The sequence below is a fragment of the Branchiostoma belcheri genome, unplaced genomic scaffold (genome assembly GCF_001625305.1).
Source record: "Branchiostoma belcheri isolate BF01 breed outbred unplaced genomic scaffold, Haploidv18h27 scaffold60, whole genome shotgun sequence".
NCBI classification, from domain to species: domain Eukaryota; kingdom Metazoa; phylum Chordata; class Leptocardii; order Amphioxiformes; family Branchiostomatidae; genus Branchiostoma; species Branchiostoma belcheri.
The window spans coordinates 1,337,575-1,357,457 of NW_017804243.1; the positions used below are offsets into that span (position 1 = coordinate 1,337,575).

Sequence of the window (19,883 nt, forward strand, 5' to 3'; positions counted from 1 at the left end):
GGGAAATTTTTGAATTTTTAACCCCTCTGAAACGCTATTTCCAGCATTTTGAGACCTAAATTTTGACTGGACGGCATTATCGGTTGTGGATTGGACCATTTTTAAATCAGCCTACGCTCTTATGATCTCATGGATTACGCTTTACGTCGCATAAAAGTAACTAATTACGCTTTACGGAGAATAAAAACGACCAATTACGAGTTACGGCTAATGTACCGATTACGAATTACGATGATTTTGGGCGGCCGCCTACGGATTACGAAGGCTAAAAAGGCCTGATTACGCCTTACGAAAAAGGGCTTGCAGGCCCTCAGTAATGAAACGTCCCGCGCCTCCTTTTCTACCACCAATCTAGGAAAAGAACCAGACGCCTGGGAGTTTGGCGGGAAAATGCTTGTGGTGGGGCACTTATGGGGTTTTCCGATATACGTAATACACCCAAGTCATACTTAAAATTAACAGCGTTATAGTTTCCCTTTGATAATTTGCTATGGGTAGCATACAAATAAACTTATTTAGAACGCAGATGGCCTTAGTTTACTCACTCAGATTCAGTTCAACAAAATTCCGTAACCCCTAACAGACCCATCCTCCTTGTTGTTCGTGCTTGTACTTATCCTTTCTAGAAGTCTCTAGTATACAATGTACAATCTCGTAATTAGTCTCAAAACGCTCAATACGTCGCTCAACTTCCCTCTTCGCGCCACGTTGATGCTGCTAGGAGCTAAATATTTGGCACAAAAGTGACCTATGATATCTCTCTCTAAAAACTCCTTAGGCGTAACGTTCCGTGAAGAGGACACAAGTATAAACTGAAAGTGCCGCTAGCAAAGAATAGAGCTAGAAGTCAGTCTTTTAGCGTCAGAACGGTCAAGGACTGGAACTCTTTACCTGAATCAGTAGTGGAGGCGAAATCAGTAAATGAATTCAAAAATAGACTGGATAAGACCTGGGCAAACATTATGCACGTCTCAATCGAAGGATAGAGAGAAGATCGGGACAACACAGGCTTGAGCCTTTCCTACCCGAAGACGGTATGCAGGTCTTTCAAGCCAAGGAAATTATTCAAAATGCTCTTACCTGGAAGTCACCCGGCACACAACCGACTGTAGATCGCTTTGCAAGTCAAATTCGATCTCCTTTGAAGGAATTCAAATGCGATTCGTTCGAAGGAGAAATATAATTTTCAGATGACTCGGTGCCACTCTCTCAGCGTGCTGTGTGGTACCATGGAGTCAAATGGTGGTACTCCTCTCTCTTCAAGCACAGGAAGTCGTGGTCAAATGACCCGGAAGTAGTGTATGAAAAACAATCACGCCACACAACAACAAAGTGTTACTTAGTAATTTTTAATGCCGATCAGACTATATCGTGAAATGTAAGCTTTTAAACCGCCTTAATAACGTGTTAAACCATGCTGATCAGATTTATATAATATATGTCACCATGGTGCACGCATGACTCCATGGTGCACGGAAGTGAAAGTTTGGAGTTCGCGCGCAATTTTGACCTTTGACCTAAGGGGAAGTCCCCCCGGTGACATCATCGCTCTGATTGGTCCGGGATTCCCGCCAGTTCCACGTCTCGCCGGCCGCGTCACGTCACCGCTCAGAACGGGAGTTTCGGTCTCACTACTCTCAGGTCCCGACCTGTTTTTGTCGACCTGAAAACAGTCTCGGCCGCACCTTGGATTTTCACAAGACGTCATGAGCTGCGTGTACGCCACACTGTGCGTGTAAAACGTCTTCATTGAAGTCCTGTGGGCTCGAGGATAGTGTGAAATCGAGCTTGGGGCTTCAAGATCGAGACCTGAAGTTGAGGTTCGCCCGGCGCCGCGGGCTGGCGATCGAGACGTGTGGCAGGTTCTGGGTAAGTCTGGGCACGTCTCTTCCAAAGTAGAAGTGTAGCACCATCTTGACCAGCCTGTACCGCCCACAACTTTGCTACAGAATAGCGTTTGTTCACAAATATCAGCTGTAACGTTACAAGTTCATCTGTTTACTTCAGTGCTTGTTATGCATAATTATGGCAGATAATTTGTTGTTGTTTTTGTAACGTACAGCTTGGTCGCCCACCTTGACACATATGCATGACACAGTTTCGTCCAAGATCAAGATATGCTTCCTGTTGCAGAATCGAAAACGTTAAAACCTATATAATTTTGTTGAGCACTGTCTTTGGTACCAAAAGGGGAGACGGTTTTTAGGCGAATGTAATGTGAAGGGGAGGGGTGCTAGTGGCTCGCTATGGAAAAATGTTAACCGCCGAAATGAGTCCTTAGCATGGTTCACAGAATTTATCATAGCGCAGTCACAATCGGGAAAGCCAGGCTAAAATATATGTCGTTGTAATCCTTACAAGTCAGGGAACCTCGGGAAGTTCACTTGAAGATCACACTTGTACAAAAAAACGAGCTTTGTAGCGTCAAAGTTGACTCATTTCCATTTTTCGGCGAGGTTTCCGCCATTGGATTTCCGTCAAAATACGCACCCTATGGGGGTTTCGCGGTATCTGGTTGCATCTGTTTCCGGGTCACGTCCACCCGGCGAAGGGCCGCTGCCAAGCCAAGGGCAGTGTACTGCGCAATACTCACCCTTTCGGGAAAGAATGCTCAAGAATTATATATATGGCTCTTTTGCTTCAACTGAACGAGCCACTGACATGTATGCACATGTGTAAAAACGAGTACGCTAGCAATCATTCGATAGCCGATACATTTTGCCTGTATCGTTGCAAACACGTCGACGACAACACGACTTTCACCTGAATCACATGCGCCCCGAAAATTACCTAATTTTTACCAAAATTGTTGTAAGACAACATGAAGACAGTCCGACTTTAAAAATCTCAATCGTTGCAAAATCGTCTCCCGTGTACATAATTGCAATCATACAGGTAAAAGTCAGGCTTCTTCGGAGTGCATAGAAGTGTATAAATATTGTCGCCCAGCCCATATAGGCTGATAGGACACCATGCATGAGTACGTGGGATACAGAAATCACATGATTTAAACATAAGTATAAAATAATCATCAACTAGAAAGGTGACCTTTGCAAAGCCGTTACGGTTTCACAACTTCTTCCAAAAAATCCTTCACATTTGGCGAGTACTCTTTCTCGCAAAGGCGATTAAGGTCTGCCCTCCGCGTGTATCATATAAATGATACACGCAAAAGTCGGGTCGTCTTCGAAGTACCTTATGTATCATTTCAATGATACGTGTAACTACCTAGGTTTTCCAAATTCGTACTGACTTCCAATATAGTAACCCCACCATCATATCTACGCATGTGTGAGACGGGTACACTGTACCAGGAATCATTTAAATAGCTAATAGAAGAGTTACCACTTGGCTCTTAAAAAGCTGCGCCAATAAGGTTTCGCAACTTCTTCCCAAAAATTCCAATTACGCTTTGGCGAGAATATTAGGGTCTGCCCTCCGTGTCTATCATATAAATGATACACGTAAACGTCGGGTCGTCCTCGGAGTGTTTATATGATAGACACGGAGGGCAGACCATAATCGCCTTTGCGAGAAAGAGTACTCGCTAAAGGGTGAAGGGATTTTTTTATCGTCTCACACATGCGTAGATATGATAGTGGGGTTACTATATTGGAAGTCAGTCCGACTTTGTAAAACCTAGGTAGTTACACGTATCATTGAAATGATACATAAGGTACTTCGAAGACGACCCGACTTTTGCGTGTATCATTTATATGATAGACACGGAGGGCAGACCATAATCGCCTTTGCGAGAAAGAGTACTCGCCAAAGGTGAAGGGATTTTTTGGTCGTCCCGCACATGCGTAGATATGATAGTGGGGTTACTATATTGGAAGTCAGTCCGACTTTGGAAAACCTAGGTAGCTACACGTATCATTGAAATGATACATAAGGTACTTCGAGGACGACCCGACTTTTACGTGTATAATTTATATGATAGACACGGAGGGCAGACCATAATCGCCTTTGCGAGAAAGAGTACTCGCCAAAGGGTGAAGGGATTTTTTTTATCGTCTCACACATGCGTAGATATGATAGTGGGGTTACTATATTGGAAGTCAGTCCGAATTTGGAAAACCTAGGTAGCTACACGTATCATTGAAATGATACATAAGGTACTTCGAAGACGACCCGACTTTTACGTGTATCATTTATATGATAGACACGGAGGGCAGACCATAATCGCCTTTGCGAGAAAGAGTACTCGCCAAAGGGTGAAGGGATTTTTTTTATCGTCTCACACATGCGTAGATATGATAGTGGGGTTACTATATTGGAAGTCAGTCCGACTTTGGAAAACCTAGGTAGTTACACGTATCATTGAAATGATACAAAAAGCACTCCGAGGACGACTCGACGTTTACGTGTATCATTTATATGATAGACACGGAGGGCAGACCCTAATATTCTCGCCAAAGCGTAATTGGATTTTTGGGAAGAACTTGCGAAACCTTATTGGCGCGGCTTTTTAAGAGCCAAGTGGTAACTCTTCTATTAGCTATTTAAATGATTGCTGGTACAGTGTACCCGTCTCAGACATGCGTAGATATGATAGTGGGGTTACTATATTGGAAGTCAGTCCGACTTTGTAAAACCTAGGTAGTTACACGTATCATTGAAATGATACATAAGGTACTTCGAAGACGACCCGACTTTTGCGTGTATCATTTATATGATAGACACGGAGGGCAGACCATAATCGCCTTTGCGAGAAAGAGTACTCGCCAAAGGGTGAAGGGATTTTTTTATCGTCTCACACATGCGTAGATATGATAGTGGGGTTACTATATTGGAAGTCAGTCCGAATTTGGAAAACCTAGGTAGCTACACGTATCATTGAAATGATACATAAAGCACTCCGAGGACGACCCGACGTTTACGTGTATCATTTATATGATAGACACAGAGGGCAGACCACTTTGCGAGAAAGAGTACTCGCCAAAGGTGAAGGGATTTTTTTATCGTCTCACACATGCGTAGATATGATAGATCATGATAGTGGGTTACTATATTGGAAGTCAGTCCGACTTTGGAAAACCTAGGTAGTTACACGTATCATTGAAATGATACATAAGGTACTTCGAAGACGACCCGACTTTTGCGTGTATCATTTATATGATAGACACGGAGGGCAGACCATAATCGCCTTTGCGAGAAAGAGTACTCGCCAAAGGGTGAAGGGATTTTTTTATCGTCTCACACATGCGTAGATATGATAGTGGGGTTACTATATTGGAAGTCAGTCCGACTTTGGAAAACCTAGGTAGTTACACGTATCATTGAAATGATACAAAAAGCACTCCGAGGACGACCCGACGTTTACGTGTATCATTTATATGATAGACACGGAGGGCAGACCCTAATATTCTCGCCAAAGCGTAATTGGATTTTTGGGAAGAAGTTGCGAAACCTTATTGGCGCGGCTTTTTAAGAGCCAAGTGGTAACTCTTCTATTAGCTATTTAAATGATTGCTGGTACAGTGTAACCGTCTCACACATGCGTAGATATGATAGTGGGGTTACTATATTGGAAGTCAGTCCGACTTTGGAAAACCTAGGTAGTTACACGTATCATTGAAATGATACAAAAAGCACTCCGAGGACGACCCGACGTTTACGTGTATCATTTATATGATAGACACGGAGGGCAGACCCTAATATTCTCGCCAAAGCGTAATTGGATTTTTGGGAAGAAGTTGCGAAACCTTATTGGCGCGGCTTTTTAAAGAGCCAAGTGGTAACTCTTCTATTAGCTATTTAAATGATTGATGGTTCAGTGTACCCGTCTCACACATGCGTGGATATGATAGTGGGGTTATTGGAAGTCAGTCCGACTTTGGAAAACCTAGGTAGTTACACGTATCATTGAAATGATACAAAAAGCACTCCGAGGACGACCCGACGTTTACGTGTATCATTTATATGATAGACACGGAGAGCAGACCCTAATATTCTCGCAAAGCGTAATTGGATTTTTGGGAAGAAGTTGCGAAACCTTATTGGCGCGGCTTTTTAAGAGCCAAGTGGTAACTCTTCTATTAGCTATTTAAATGATTGCTGGTACAGTGTACCCGTCTCACACATGCGTAGATATGATAGTGGGGTTACTATATTGGAAGTCAGTCCGACTTTGGAAAACCTAGGTAGTTACACGTATCATTGAAATGATACATAAGGTACTTCGAAGACGACCCGACTTTTACGTGTATCATTTATATGATAGACACGGAGGGCAGACCATAATCGCCTTTGCGAGAAAGAATACTCGCCAAAGGGTGAAGGGATTTTTTTAATCGTCTCACACATGCGTAGATATGATAGTGGGGTTACTATACTGGAAGTCAGTCCGACTTTGGAAAACCTAGGTAGTTACACGTATCATTGAAATGATACAAAAAGCACTCCGAGGACGACCCGACGTTTACGTGTATCATTTATATGATAGACACGGAGGGCAGACCCTAATATACTCGCCAAAGCGTAATTGGATTTTTGGGAAGAAGTTGCGAAACCTTATATTTGCGGCTTTTTAAGAGCTTTTTTTCATGAAATTTCACTCCGCAACGTTTCCTTCGCTCTTCGGCGTGTAATATACTAGTAACCGAACCTCGTAAGCCGTGACCCGGAAGTAGATGGGATTAGCGGTATCACGGAAACCCCCATACAGTTCGAAAACCTACGCCAAAATGAGTTCTTAGCTAGCGAATAAAGGTCAACTTTGACGCTACAAAGCTCGTTTTTGTGTACAAGTGTGATCTTCAAGTGAACTTCCCAAGGTTCCCTGACTTGTAAGGATTACAACGACATATATTTTAGCCTGGCTTTCCCGATTCTGACTGCGCTATGATAAATTCTTTGAACCATGCTAAGGACTCATTTCGGCGGTTAACAAAAATGTTCCCCTCGCCATGATTTCTTTACATTTTTGGCGGAAGTTGAGATCGCTTGGGGAGGGGCAGGAGCGGACCGTCTTTGTTTCACTTCCGTTTTCACCTTCGCCAAGCAGGTGACGTTTTGTGTGAACTTCATTTCCATGTCAGATGCCCCAAGAATCTTGCACAAATTGTCAGGTTGTTTTTCTGTCTCCTTGTTGGTTTCCCATATTTGCATGCCAAAGTGTCAGTCCCAGGGGATGATCATGGGGGGTGTCAGGATGTGTGTGTGTGTGTGCGTGTGTGTTTCTGTGTGTGCACATGTGAGGGCCTGCATGGGGGGATCCCGACAACGCTCCACGCTGAATTCGGAAACCTCTCGATTATGCTTTATGATAAATTCCAAGTGGTACAGCGCATTACGTAGAATTAAAACGGCAAATTCGCTGTACGCAAAAATTATGCGCCAATTACGCTCTACATTGAATTAGAGCGGTCTGTCTACGCTCTACGTAGAATTAAAACAGCTGATTACGCTCTACGGAAAAGGGCATGCGGGCCCCCATATGTGTGTATGTGTGAGTTTGTGTGTATGACTATGACCCCTTCCATTTTGAAGAATCGATCAGCCTTGTGGGTAATGTTGACCCTTGAACTGTAAATAATGGAAATCCCCAGTCAGTTCAAACAAAAGTCCTGCGTTTGAGTTTCAATGTTTTTGACTGAATAGGAAGTCTGCCATGTCAGGACGCTATTCCGCTACAATATATAATGTCACGCAGTCTCACATTGTTTACTTTTTGATTTAATCTAGTTTCAGATGACTCATTTTAGGTAATGCTATTAATGTTATGTCTTACAGCGTACAAAGTCTTGTTAGTACAGTGGAACAGTCCAAGCAGAACCAGCTCAGACTGGTTTCAGAAGTGAACCTTCAGAAATACGATACTGCTGAATGTACCTGCAAGGTTGTGTTAACCTTGACCTTTGTTAACAGGGCTTGAAATACATTGTACTACCTGCGTATACAGATTGGTGCAGGTATGCAGGTGTAAGTGATTTCAAGCCTTGCATAAGGTTGCTAAAGTGATGAATACATGGCCAGTACAGGTAAAATTGGAACGCTGCAGGTATGCAGCAAAAGTACTTCGAGCCCTGAAATAAGATGTCTGACATGCAGTCTAGGTTACAGAAGTCCTTGGTTGTTATTATACAGATCTGTTTGATTGGTGTACTTAAATTATAGTTATAGCACTAGGGAGTTAATGGTGTCCCCACAAATGTGCCCTTCAACTACAGGTACTGATTACAGTAGAGATTTCATTAGGATAAACTTTTTGACCCAGTGAAAAATTTAGTACATGTATGACCTGTACCTGGGACGAGAGCCACACACATGAAACCATTAGCGCAAACCTATTGTGTAAATAGAAACCAAGTTGAAAGTGTTCAGTCCAAAACAGGAAGTGACTCATTCTTTGCATTGCATTGTTGTTTGGTTTCTATTGACCTGGTTTCTAGTCCTCACCAAAGTGCAGACAAGGTTAGTTTTATATTTTACTGATCAGTTAGCCTGGGTGCCAGACTATTGCCAGGGCCATTATGCAGGCTGGCTCCTGGCTCCAGGGCCAACATTAGCCATGGGGTTGCGAATTGTATCTTCTATGGCCCGGGATCTTCTCTGGTATACTTAATCCCTTTATTTCAGCCAATTTCTACCACTAGTATTTTTCCAGCGATCCGCGGTGCCTGGTAGAGGCTAAGCCAACATACCCCCAAGGAAATTTTACCACAGTTATTGTGTCATAAGGCATTCTGTCACTGTTCTCTGGTTCCACCCTCTTCAGCTGTCTTCAACTAACTTCTGACTCAATGAGAAATCAGAGGTTTCTGACTTCCGGGAGGTGTTCCTAACACAATCCTCAAGCTTCCTGAATTCCTTCTCCTCCTTGCCAGAGCAGATTTCTGGTGTCTGACCTTTTGACCTCCTGACATTCTGCATGTCAATATTCCTCCCACTTACTGTCAACCTACTCTGTTTAAACCCTCAGCTCAGCCACCCAAAACAGTACTCGGTATATCGAGGGAGGAACTACCCTTACTGACTTTTGAGACACAAGGTAGCCTGGGTCCCAGACTTTTCTCAGGGATATATTGAGTTGTATAAATTTTAGGTACTGTACAGGTACACACTGTCTGGTACACAGATTTAGGTACACGTCTGGACCTGAAACTGTACCTGAATGATTCAACAAATTACCATGTTTTTCTAAATGACAGGACCCATGGTCCAGATATTTACACATTTTAGGTCACAAAGAGGATTTAATTAGTGTGACAGTACGGTACTGAGGGATTAGGTACTTTGGACCTGTACCTAATCAATTTTTCCGGCACAGAACCAGTACACATGTACTGGTACACAGCTCTACTCAGGGCTAATAGTAATACGTATGCCAGCTTGGTCAGGGTCTAACTGACCGAGGGGGTCTCTGGTAAAGTTTCCTTGGGGATGTGTTTGCTGAGCTAGTCGGTATACTGGCCCTAGCCTCTAGCAGGCTTCGGGAAGTGGCTGGAAACAGTAGAAATTGGCCAAATAGACAGATGATATTCGACTATGCCAGGGGAGTGACAAACTGTTCTCTTAGCGCAGACCATGGAGTTAAATGATACACAGACCAACTCCCCTGGCATATCACCTGGCTTGCCTGCTCTGTTTGTCTACTCTTTCTAGCCACTTCCCAGAGCCTGATAGAGGCTATACTGGCCCTGGCAACAGTCTTGCAACCAGGCTAGACATACAGGGCAGACAGCGGTCTACCATGGTTGGCAGGAGGTCTGGTACATTGCAAGTTAGCAGATACATGTTGACCTTTGTCCTCAGATGAGATCAAAGGCCAAGATTACCATATCAATCACTAAGTCATGGTCATTTGGAATAATCTGGCTTCACTTGTCTGACATGTGCACCTAACAAAGAATAACAAGTGATTAACAACTTTGTGTGAAGTGTATAAAGCTTCACTTTCATGTAGATCGCAAACCAGGATGCTAACCTGTCATCATGACATGACATTGTATTATTGTCGCATTAAAACAAGCAATGTCATTTCTATCCTTATTTTTAACAAGGAGAGAGGGTGCACACTCCACCATCCCTACAGATGTTTCGAACCTATTTACCTGTGGATATGAGATGTAAGTATGTACGGTGTATGGGAACGGTGCACTTATTTCTGCAAATCGGACTGCTTTGATGTATATCAAGAATACATTCAGATCATATGTTACCTTGAGTTGAGGGTGGGTGTAGGATCTGAACATACATTCTTGACATTTGGGTTTTTGCCTGTGTGGAAATTGGGTCCAGGGAACACTAACAGTTGCAAGTCCCAGCAAACAGTGATATAGCCTCTACCAGGCTTTGGAAGGTGGCTGGAAAGAGTAGAAATTGGTCAAATAGAGGTAGTAATAACATGTCAGGGAGTTGAATGCTAATAGAGTACAACTGGCATATTATTTCTCTATTTACCCGGTAGCCAATTTCTGCTCTTTCTAGCCTTCTCCCAAAGCCTGGAAGAGGCAAACAGTGAATGAGTGATGGTCTGCTCAGAGGAGTGATGTAGCAGGAAGTGGTCAGAAAACCACAGAGCTTTCCAAGCAAGGGGAAAGAAGTGGGAAAGAACTGAAAACAGCAAAGACAGGAGGTGACTCAGTGTGGTCATCTCAAGTTAGGAGAAGCATATAGGAAGGAAATGTTTAGGTCATACCTGATTCACACATGGGCAAAAACCTGACGGTTTAATTGAAAACTGTCTATGCATGTGAGTGTACGAATACTGCGTGTGTCAATATGCTAGTCTTGTTCACCATAGAGTAACAGGAAATGATCGCTGGACACATGGTAATGGTAGTCAAAACATCATTTGCATAATTTACAAACTGCAATTGAATAAAACACTCTAAATATTTCTTGTAACTTGTTTTATAGCCACTGACCTGAAGATGGAGTGTCCAGACTGTGGGGAGACAGTGAGAGCCAAGCAGAAGTTTTGCCACGAGTGTGGGGCACAGCTGCAGAAGAGACAGAAGTTTCAGGACTCTGGTGATGGAGGAGGGGTCGTCGTTCCTACATCCAGTACGGCGTCTGCTGTGTTAGCAGGTGAGATTCATGTTTGCATGGTTTCTGGGATGGTGGGTCTTTTTGTGCAGGTTTTACAGGTCATATGACCTCCATATACATGTATTTATCTATCAGGTTTTGCTGATAAATATAAAATACTACACAGTCCATTCCGTATCGCCAGAGGTACCAGCCCAACTGCGGGTCGGATTCTCGAAAGCCGGAGGAAGTTCCTGTGTCGAAATTCTAACATCTGAAATATAATGATCTAACATTTATGTCGTGCAATTGTCTACCTGAAGCCTAAGTAAGGTTTATAGAAATCTGGAATACTGACTGAAAAAATGCAGTTTACTGTTTTAATCTTTCACGCTTAAGAAGTTGAAGTCCCTTTTGTTTCAAACAGCTAAACCTGCCGACGAGCCAGACAGCAGCAAAGAAGGACCGTTAGACCTTGCAGTTGGTGAGGGAAGTGTGTCCAGCCTGTCTACTGACCACAATGCAAACATGGAAATGCCCTCAAGTCACATAAGCAGCAAACCAATGGAAGCTGAACCCATGGAGACTGACGCGGTGGAAGATGAGAAGAGTTCTCCAACTGATGGCGGCTCGTCTGGGGCCTTGAAGGATGGTAAACCTCCAGAAGGAAGTACAAGCAACCTAGGTGGGGAGAGACCTTTGCCTGATGACAAACCCCCAGTTTCTTTGCCTGATGACAAACGCCCAGTTTCTCCTACCGTCCTGGCAGACACTCTGCAGAAGTCCATCCAGCTAGAGAGCCCCGTCCAAGAAAGTAAGGGACTGCAGGGGCTTGAGAAAGGAGATGTCGGCAGTCTTGGTGAAAAAGGAAGTAAGAGAAGCAGACCCACAGAGATGGGTCAGGGGGACAACCAACGGGGTGATCTAGAGGTGAGCTGTCTTCCAGAGCCACCAGGTGATGCAGCAAAAGATGAGCAAGTCACAAAGGCTGCAGCAAGCAAAGCTGACAAAGACAAGGGATTACAGAAGGACAGTGGGAAAGTAAATAAGGAAACAGTTCAACAGGATCTGGCAGAAGAAAAAGAGCCACAGTCCCAGGCACGTGTTGCATCAGAGGCACAAGAGGAGGCTAAATCAGCTGCTAAAACTCAGACCAAAGCTTTTGTACAAGAAATCATTCACCACCCTCCCAAGGATGAGCATAGCTTAGATGCTAACAAGGACACAGCCCATGGAGAAGACCAAGACAAGGAGAAGGAGACGAGTCCAGTACAGGAGACTGGTCAGCCTGGTGAAGACAACCAGGGCATGGCTTCTGCTGATACAAGCATGGAAGACTCCGTCATATTCGTGGGGGAAGGAAGAGATGAGAGAAACAGTCAGGACGGCCCCTCTACATCTGTTGATCAAGTAAGATTTATAGGTTGTCGTTCAAAATTTGAACAGATGGAAATTTGTTATTAGTGAAACAATACCTGGATGAACACAAATCTTTACAGTCTTACTATCATGTGAAGTCGGTATAATTGTCCCCTTGCATCTGTTGCAACACTGTTACATTTATGACTAATATCAGTACAAAGGGTGTTAGATGTGATCAAGATATTTCACAAAGCAAGAACATGATTATATTGTATTTATTATATCATGCAGGATGATGATGATGGATGGGAAACAGTGACAACAAGAAAGGAGAAGAAGAAGAAACATAAGAACAGAAAGAGACAAGACCCTGCAGACAAGGCAAAGAAAGAGCAGGAAAATCAGTGAGTACACAAGACAAGAAAACCTTATTATTACTGGTATACAATTTCATTCTGGTTATTCTTATTTTCATTTCTAGTTGAGGTGGAAGAGCTTACAGTACTGAGAAAAGGCAGATTGAAGCTTATACATAGTTGACCATTGTTTAATTTGTATACAGTCAAACATGTACGTACAGTGGACTACGTCTACATAAGGAACACTTGGCCATTGTCATCACTTTTTGGTGGTCTTTTCTATAATTTTTCTCATTGACATACATGTAAGCATTCAGAACCCTTTTTATAGTGACTACCTATCCACGTGGACCAGATCCTACTTTTCCCCTGCATATTTTTCTTTGCAGTTTTGACTACATGGCAACACATTCCAAGTTATGATATCTTCTGTCCAGGTCACATTACAGACCCCCACCCAACAAGACTTTACACAAACCAGATGAAGGAGGATCAACAATGACCTTGCACTTCCATGTCCTGGTCTCTCCTGACTTCAAAATGAAGCCGAAAGTGGACCAGGTCCACGTCAGAAGTGACATAGTCGGCTGGAATGACTGGGAGAGCCTTGCTGTGCTTGAAATTACACGGTAGGAACTGTCAGTTAACTTATGGAAAATACTCTTGTAGATCTGTTGTATGTAGTTAATAAGCTATTGGATATTTTACCAAAGATTACCAAATCACTTGTAGATACAGGTAAGTGTCATACCCTTTACCCTTTATTAATCATAAGTATTAGTAACAAATTACTGCTCTGTTTATTCTTAATCAAATATTCATATACTGTACTACATGTACTAGTAGTAACTTACATGTATAAATGTATATGGTGGGACCAGTCTCTCCAACTCTATCCAACTACACATGATGGAACCCAAAACTACAGTGCCAGTTATCATGGTGACAGAAGAAGAAGAAACAGTGAAAACATTATGTTTTCTCTCTTCGAATGATTCACTGATCCTTTTTTTTTCTGCAGGCACCTGAAAGATGACTACCTGGTGGCCGAAGGCAAATGCACTGTGAACCTTGCAAGGGTTAGCAACAAATACATCTCATTTAAGTATGTTGTGGTCCACCAAGACAGCAAGATGAGCTGGGAATTCATCCACTACAACATGGGTGATGTGCTGGTCAACAGATGCTTCAAGCTTTCAGCTGAGGAGTGCCAACCAGGAGGTAAGTGTTATCCAGGCTTTTTCTATCTTTTACAGTTTCTACACATTAGGTAGGCCAGCCACTGATCAATGGCACAACAATCAAAAATGCCAATGATTATAGTATATTTTCCAAATATTCCATATTATGGACAATATTGTCTTCCCAGTACTCCATATTATGGACAATATTGTCTTCCCAGTACTCCATATTATGGACAATATTGTCTTCCCAGTACTCCATATTATGGACAATATTGTCTTCCCAGTACTCCATATTATGGACATTATTGTCTTCCCAGTACTCCATATTATGGACAATATTGTCTTCCCAGTACTCCATGTTATGGACAATATTGTCTTCCCAGTACTCCATATTATGGACAATATTGTCTTCCCAGTACTCCATATTATGGACAATATTGTCTTCCCAGTACGAAAGTATCAACATTCGTAATTTCAGCACCCAAAAATCTGATGAAATAATTTCTACGAAGAAATCTTCTTGTGTGCTGATTTGTCTTGTACATTCTTCATTGCATTGATGATTCCATATGATTTAATTGTCATCATGGGACATCAAGCAGTTATACATAAATTTGGTATCTTACTACTGGTAACATTGTGTGGCATAGTGTTGTGTAATGATCAGTGAGAGCATTTGGCTCAGAATCAAGAGGTCCAGAGGACCTGACTTGCCCAATGTTGTGCTCTTGGGATTGGGAAAGGCACTTTACACTTCTTCCCTCCATGTACGATGGAGTGACGCCCACCAGGCCTTTTGGCTACTTGTTGATACTCAGTGTCCAAACATCAATGAGAACACAGATGGATTTGGTGTTGCCAACGTGCCAGGATCTGCACATTTACCACAAAGAACCATACATTTTTTGTAGTGTGGGCATGATTGATTCAAAATCATCTTGTTGTTACTGTAGCCGAAGTCCACCTGTACAACGATGTGATGCAAGTGGAGCGTGGGCTTGCGGACAAATTCAAGTCTTTCATCGGCTGGGGTAGTGTGGAGAAGAAAGTCATCCACGATCGTCGAATTGCCGCCCAGGCGTGGTTACCTCGATGGAAGGGCTTCACATGTGATCACCAAGGCGAAGAGCAACTGGCATGTGATGTCATGAAGCAAGTCGAGGATATTTGCAAGTGGTTGACGCTGAGCCCAATATCTGCTGGTGCTAACAGGCGGGTCTGGGCACTTAAGGATTTTTCCTTTGCAGAGGTAATTATATAATATGTTTGCCTTAAGTTTGTCTTTCTCTTTGTTATGCTACAGTAACCCTGTTTTTCCAGGAAGTATTTTTGTTGCATTACTAGTATGTTTACAGAAACCCTGTTTTAGATGATCAAAAACAATATGCACATGAACGTACCTAGATTTTAGGATATATAGTACTTTTAGTATTGAATGATTTATGAAGATGTAATAATTGAATTTTAAGTGTCTCATACCCCAATTCAGCCATGTAAGGCTGCAATGGTATGTTTGTGCACATGTTGCAAGTAAACCAGTCGTCATCATTATCATCATCATGATGTCTCACTTATTACATGTGTACAGGTACTGATGGATTACATCAGTCCGAAACTGGACCAGCTGGAAAAGACAAACGGGCACAAGAAGGAGAGCCCAGAGGAAGCTCAGGCACGGATTGTGTCTGCCCTCTCCCTGTGCTGGCTGGTGCACAGGTACAATCTCCACCTGACTGAGAAACAGGTACACGCCCTGTTTGAGGGGCTCCTCATCAGGCCTGATGTCAAGGACAAAAGTTGCCACGAAGTTGAGACCTTCTCTCATCACTTCCTGGATGGAAGGCTGAAGTAAGTGTGGTTAAAGATTTGCTAACTTATTCATTTTGAATGTGTCATCTTTTTCTATGTTTTGTTGATGTGATGACAGCAAATTTGGGTTTTGACAAAAGTAGTGTTAAGAAATAAAGGAACTGGTATTCTCTTAGCAATTTGTTGGTGGACCTGTATGTACTGTAACAGCATTGGATACTTTTGGAATATTTTGATGAACATAGATTTATAATAATATATATTGTATAATTTAGACTGAGCTTTTCATTATTTTTATTTACTTGAATGTAATTCTAATTACTAATAGTTATATAATTTAGTTAATTGGTATCATTAAGCATGGATGTATTTTTTATTGTCATAAACATATGTTTCATTTTGTTATAGTTGTATATCCAAAAGAAATGAAATGAAAATTCTTTAATCATTTTTCTGTAGGGAGGTCACAAATGCTGTTGTAAACCTCATCAATGCTGCTATGTCAGGAAATGCATTGACGTCAAAGTGTCTGCTGGCCTTGCCTGTACTCCACTTCTTGAGGAATGAGTCATCACCTTTCAAATCAGTAGCACCCACAACAGACTTCCAGAAAGCTTCGCAGAAATGGTGGGGACTAGAAGGACTCAAGTACAAACAATTCAAGAAGGACATCAAATATGGGTGAGAAAATTATTGTAGTGTTTGCTACAGGAACTGTTTTTCAAGTTTAATGATGTAGTGCTGTGGAATGATGCACTTTTCCTCTCCATGACAGAAAAAGGATACTTTGAGGATATAATGTTAAGTAATTTGAATTGTTGAACAATATAGTATAGGCACTAAATTTAATACAAACAATTTTGTCTCTTTAGGTCTGTAGAGAAGCCCCTTGCAGTGATGAAGGAGCTTGACCCTGCCTTGTTTGAAGCCGACAGACTGCTTGAGCGATCATGTGCAGCCATTCTCACAAACAAGGAACTGTTGGACCCCCTGACAGTAAAGACAGCCAGCCTCCCAACTCTGTGTGCAGCCATCGCTGTAAATGTTGCAACTGGGTTTTCCCTATCAGCTGAGGAAGATAGACAGGTAATACACAGTAGTCATTTTTTTCATAACATTGCAGTGTCCATAATGTTGGAATTGAAATAGTTGGGCAGCTTAGATATTAATCATTTGCTTTAGGTTAGAGATGAACTTTGCAGGATCAGGTCTGTCCATCTTTAATATATTAGAGTCAGAGAATAATCACATTTTGTCATCAAAATTACCCATCATTAACAATCCAGATTGAACATACATGTATTATTAGGAATCCTAGAAATGTCCCAAATGTAAGCCAAATTTTTCCTATCAACTTGACAAAAGTAAATATTGGTCACAGCATATTATGTACTACAATGCATTGTTACAGTAATAGACTAAGTATGTAAAATATTGTTCACCATTTCTCTTGTATTCAGGCAGTCCTGGCACTTCTGGAAACAGCAACAGCACTTGCAGCTAGTAATGTTACTGATACTGCAGACAAAGGGTGAGCTTTGCTTCATTTGTGCATGTAACGTTACATGTACATGTACATGTATCACTTGCTGAAAATCTGATTGGGATTAAATGTGATGTTTAGTTCTTCAATATACTTACATTTTACATGTTGTTGGATCTATATTCAGATTTATTTGTTTACATTGTTACATAATTATCAAAGGTACTGAATGTTTATGCCTTCAGTCCTTAAGTATCAGTGATAAAAAGTTATCTCCTTGGGCCATATTAAAAGTTATAGGTATGTTGCAAACCCACTGTATACTGTTATACATGTATAACCTTGCTACAGAATGATCTTACATTTTGCTTGCTACTTGTGTGTAGTAGTGATGCAAATTCAATGCTGGTTTCCACTGATGTAGGGATGATGCAACAAGAAAAGAGGCATGTCAGACCTTCTGCATTGCGAATGAGGTGCTGCTGAGCTGTTTGGATGCCTGCACCTACCTTGACCGTCACCCGATCCTCATCGGTGCAGTACACCTGGCTTCTGCATGTATGAGTAATCTTTGGCTATTCATGGGCTCCGCAACGGAAGCCAAGGCACAAAACATGCAGACAAGTATGGTGAAACTTGTTGAGAAGAGTGCCTCCTTCATGATGAGGTGGTTGGACAAAAATCTGAATGCGAGAATCTCCCTTTATGCGGCTGTGGAAGAGAGTAAGGTACTGTCAACGCCTTGATTTCTGTTCTAATTTGACTAATAACAGTATAAGGATTGTTTCAGGATTGTTTCATGGCAAGTGTGATAGTGTGAATGTTTCATACTTTCATAACAGTTGTTATTCTAGATATTTTATGTGCATATCTTGCTGTTTCCCACATTGTCTTGAGGTTATCATAAATATTGATTTTCTATATTTTATACAATCATATATGTACTTTCTTACATGTAGGTATGGCTGGGTGTTCTCAGTGTAGACTGGGGAAAGGAAGAGGTGAACAACTACTGGAACAAAAGGCTGCTGGGGAATTTACATCAACGGCTCCTTGCTGTGAGTATCAAGAGTTCTGTATGGCTTAGTAACTGGTAAATTTGAATGAAAAACGTCTCTGTCCAGTCTCAAATACTCAATGTAAATTGTTAGGTACATGTACTTTTGTAAGGAATCAATAATTTTAATATCAAACAGAAAAGTGCATAACATCAACCAATGTGCATAGCATCAACTAAGTGGTTGTACTCATTCTAACAGGAATAGCTTGGAATACAGCTAGCAATCACTTGACACAAAAAATGAACTTACTTAATACAGTTTTTATATTTTTTCATCAACATTAGAAAAAGTACAAGGGCACTCAAGTTACACACTTATTTTGTGACTCCACATACATGATTGTACAACATAACAATATTGGAGTCATACCTTTTCGTAAAAATTAACATTAGCACTTTCTAGTTACCTGTCTTTTTTGTTGTTCTTTTAGGTAATATCTTTCTATCATTGTATTAACCATTTACCCCAGATCTCCCCAATGGAACGTGTGGAGCTGTTCTGTTCTCTGGACACCTCCACCTTCCCCCAGCACCTGGCACAGTGCTACAGTGACGCAGCTTTTGAAGCAGTGGACAATATTGTCAAGGTACTCGTCTTTGTACCATCATGATGAGATTATTTCGAAAACAATTTTCAGATTATTAAATTAACAAATACAGTTGAATCAGATAGACAGTTGTAAAGTTACAAAGTTGTGAAGTTGTGTAGAAATATGCAGAAACTGATGATAAACAATTTACCTAAACAAGGACTTATTCATGCCTTTTACGTCACAAAAAAGCATATAATTAGTGTGGTACAATGCCGGTACTTAGGGATTAGGTATTTTGGACCTGTATCTATAGTAATCAATTTTTCTAGTTACTGTACATGTAACGTTACATGTACATGCATATAGTTTGCTTTTAGAGTATTTGGAGCTTGAATGTAATCAGTCGTTATCACGTGGTTGCTCAAAAAAAAAAATAACTTACAGTGTCTCTACAATTATATTTCAGAGTAAGAATGGTCAACAGATCGTTGCCAGCTATGCAAGGTCACCAGATGAGTCCAAATACAAGTATGGCGTCTTGTTCTCCAGAATGCTGTGCCGAACATGGCCAGCAACCAATGATGGAAGAACACCACCAACGGACTTGAGGCTCCTTCACCACATGCTCACATGGCAACCTTGTGCTGGGATCCTCAAACTCTTTGGTAGGTGGTATATACATGTACAACAGTCATGTAGCACGCTGTGGTCGGCAGAACATACTGCGCGTAAGTGAAATCTGGATTTTTTTTTACAGTTTTCATTGAAAGTTTGGTCAACATTGCATCTGATGCCGTTGCATGATCTTTTCTGACACAATATTAGAAAACTACATTCAGGATGTCACCTTAAATACAAGAATACGAACTTCAGCAAGATGTTCTGCCAAAGTGCTATGCACTGGTTTCATGCAGGCACAGTACGTTTTGCTGATAGTGGTTTGTGTGTACTTCAGGTATGCACAAACATGTGGACAAGAAAGACTGCTTTTGGATGTACCCTGAAGTGAAATTGCTGAAGTGAAATTTGTTGATTTTCGGCTTTTAGGATTTCGTTTACTATTTGGTGGCAATGATGCAGTTTGTATGAGCTTTATGATTTTCTCCTTACGATTGA

General features: G+C 41.7%; 1 protein-coding gene and 1 pseudogene across 1 annotated transcript in view; one reads left to right on the forward strand and one right to left on the reverse strand.

Moving 5' to 3' along the window:
- Nucleotides 1-1,197, reverse strand: part of LOC109482722 — a 9,044-nt pseudogene extending 7,847 nt beyond the window's left edge.
- Nucleotides 1,198-1,641: 444 nt separating this feature from the next.
- The window catches only part of LOC109482723 (E3 ubiquitin-protein ligase rnf213-alpha-like), a 73,527-nt gene continuing 55,285 nt past the window's right edge, over nucleotides 1,642-19,883 (forward strand). Inside the window, exons 1-14 of the mRNA XM_019785541.1 lie at nucleotides 1,642-1,869; nucleotides 10,008-10,073; nucleotides 10,867-11,037; nucleotides 11,405-12,387; nucleotides 12,631-12,743; nucleotides 13,136-13,327; nucleotides 13,720-13,919; nucleotides 14,836-15,131; nucleotides 15,471-15,730; nucleotides 16,564-16,777; nucleotides 17,152-17,222; nucleotides 17,599-17,902; nucleotides 18,705-18,821; nucleotides 19,234-19,432. Of these exons, the coding sequence (XP_019641100.1) occupies nucleotides 10,040-10,073; nucleotides 10,867-11,037; nucleotides 11,405-12,387; nucleotides 12,631-12,743; nucleotides 13,136-13,327; nucleotides 13,720-13,919; nucleotides 14,836-15,131; nucleotides 15,471-15,730; nucleotides 16,564-16,777; nucleotides 17,152-17,222; nucleotides 17,599-17,902; nucleotides 18,705-18,821; nucleotides 19,234-19,432 (3,154 nt within the window). The 5' untranslated portion in view covers nucleotides 1,642-1,869; nucleotides 10,008-10,039. The remainder of the gene's footprint in view (nucleotides 1,870-10,007; nucleotides 10,074-10,866; nucleotides 11,038-11,404; nucleotides 12,388-12,630; nucleotides 12,744-13,135; nucleotides 13,328-13,719; nucleotides 13,920-14,835; nucleotides 15,132-15,470; nucleotides 15,731-16,563; nucleotides 16,778-17,151; nucleotides 17,223-17,598; nucleotides 17,903-18,704; nucleotides 18,822-19,233; nucleotides 19,433-19,883) is intronic.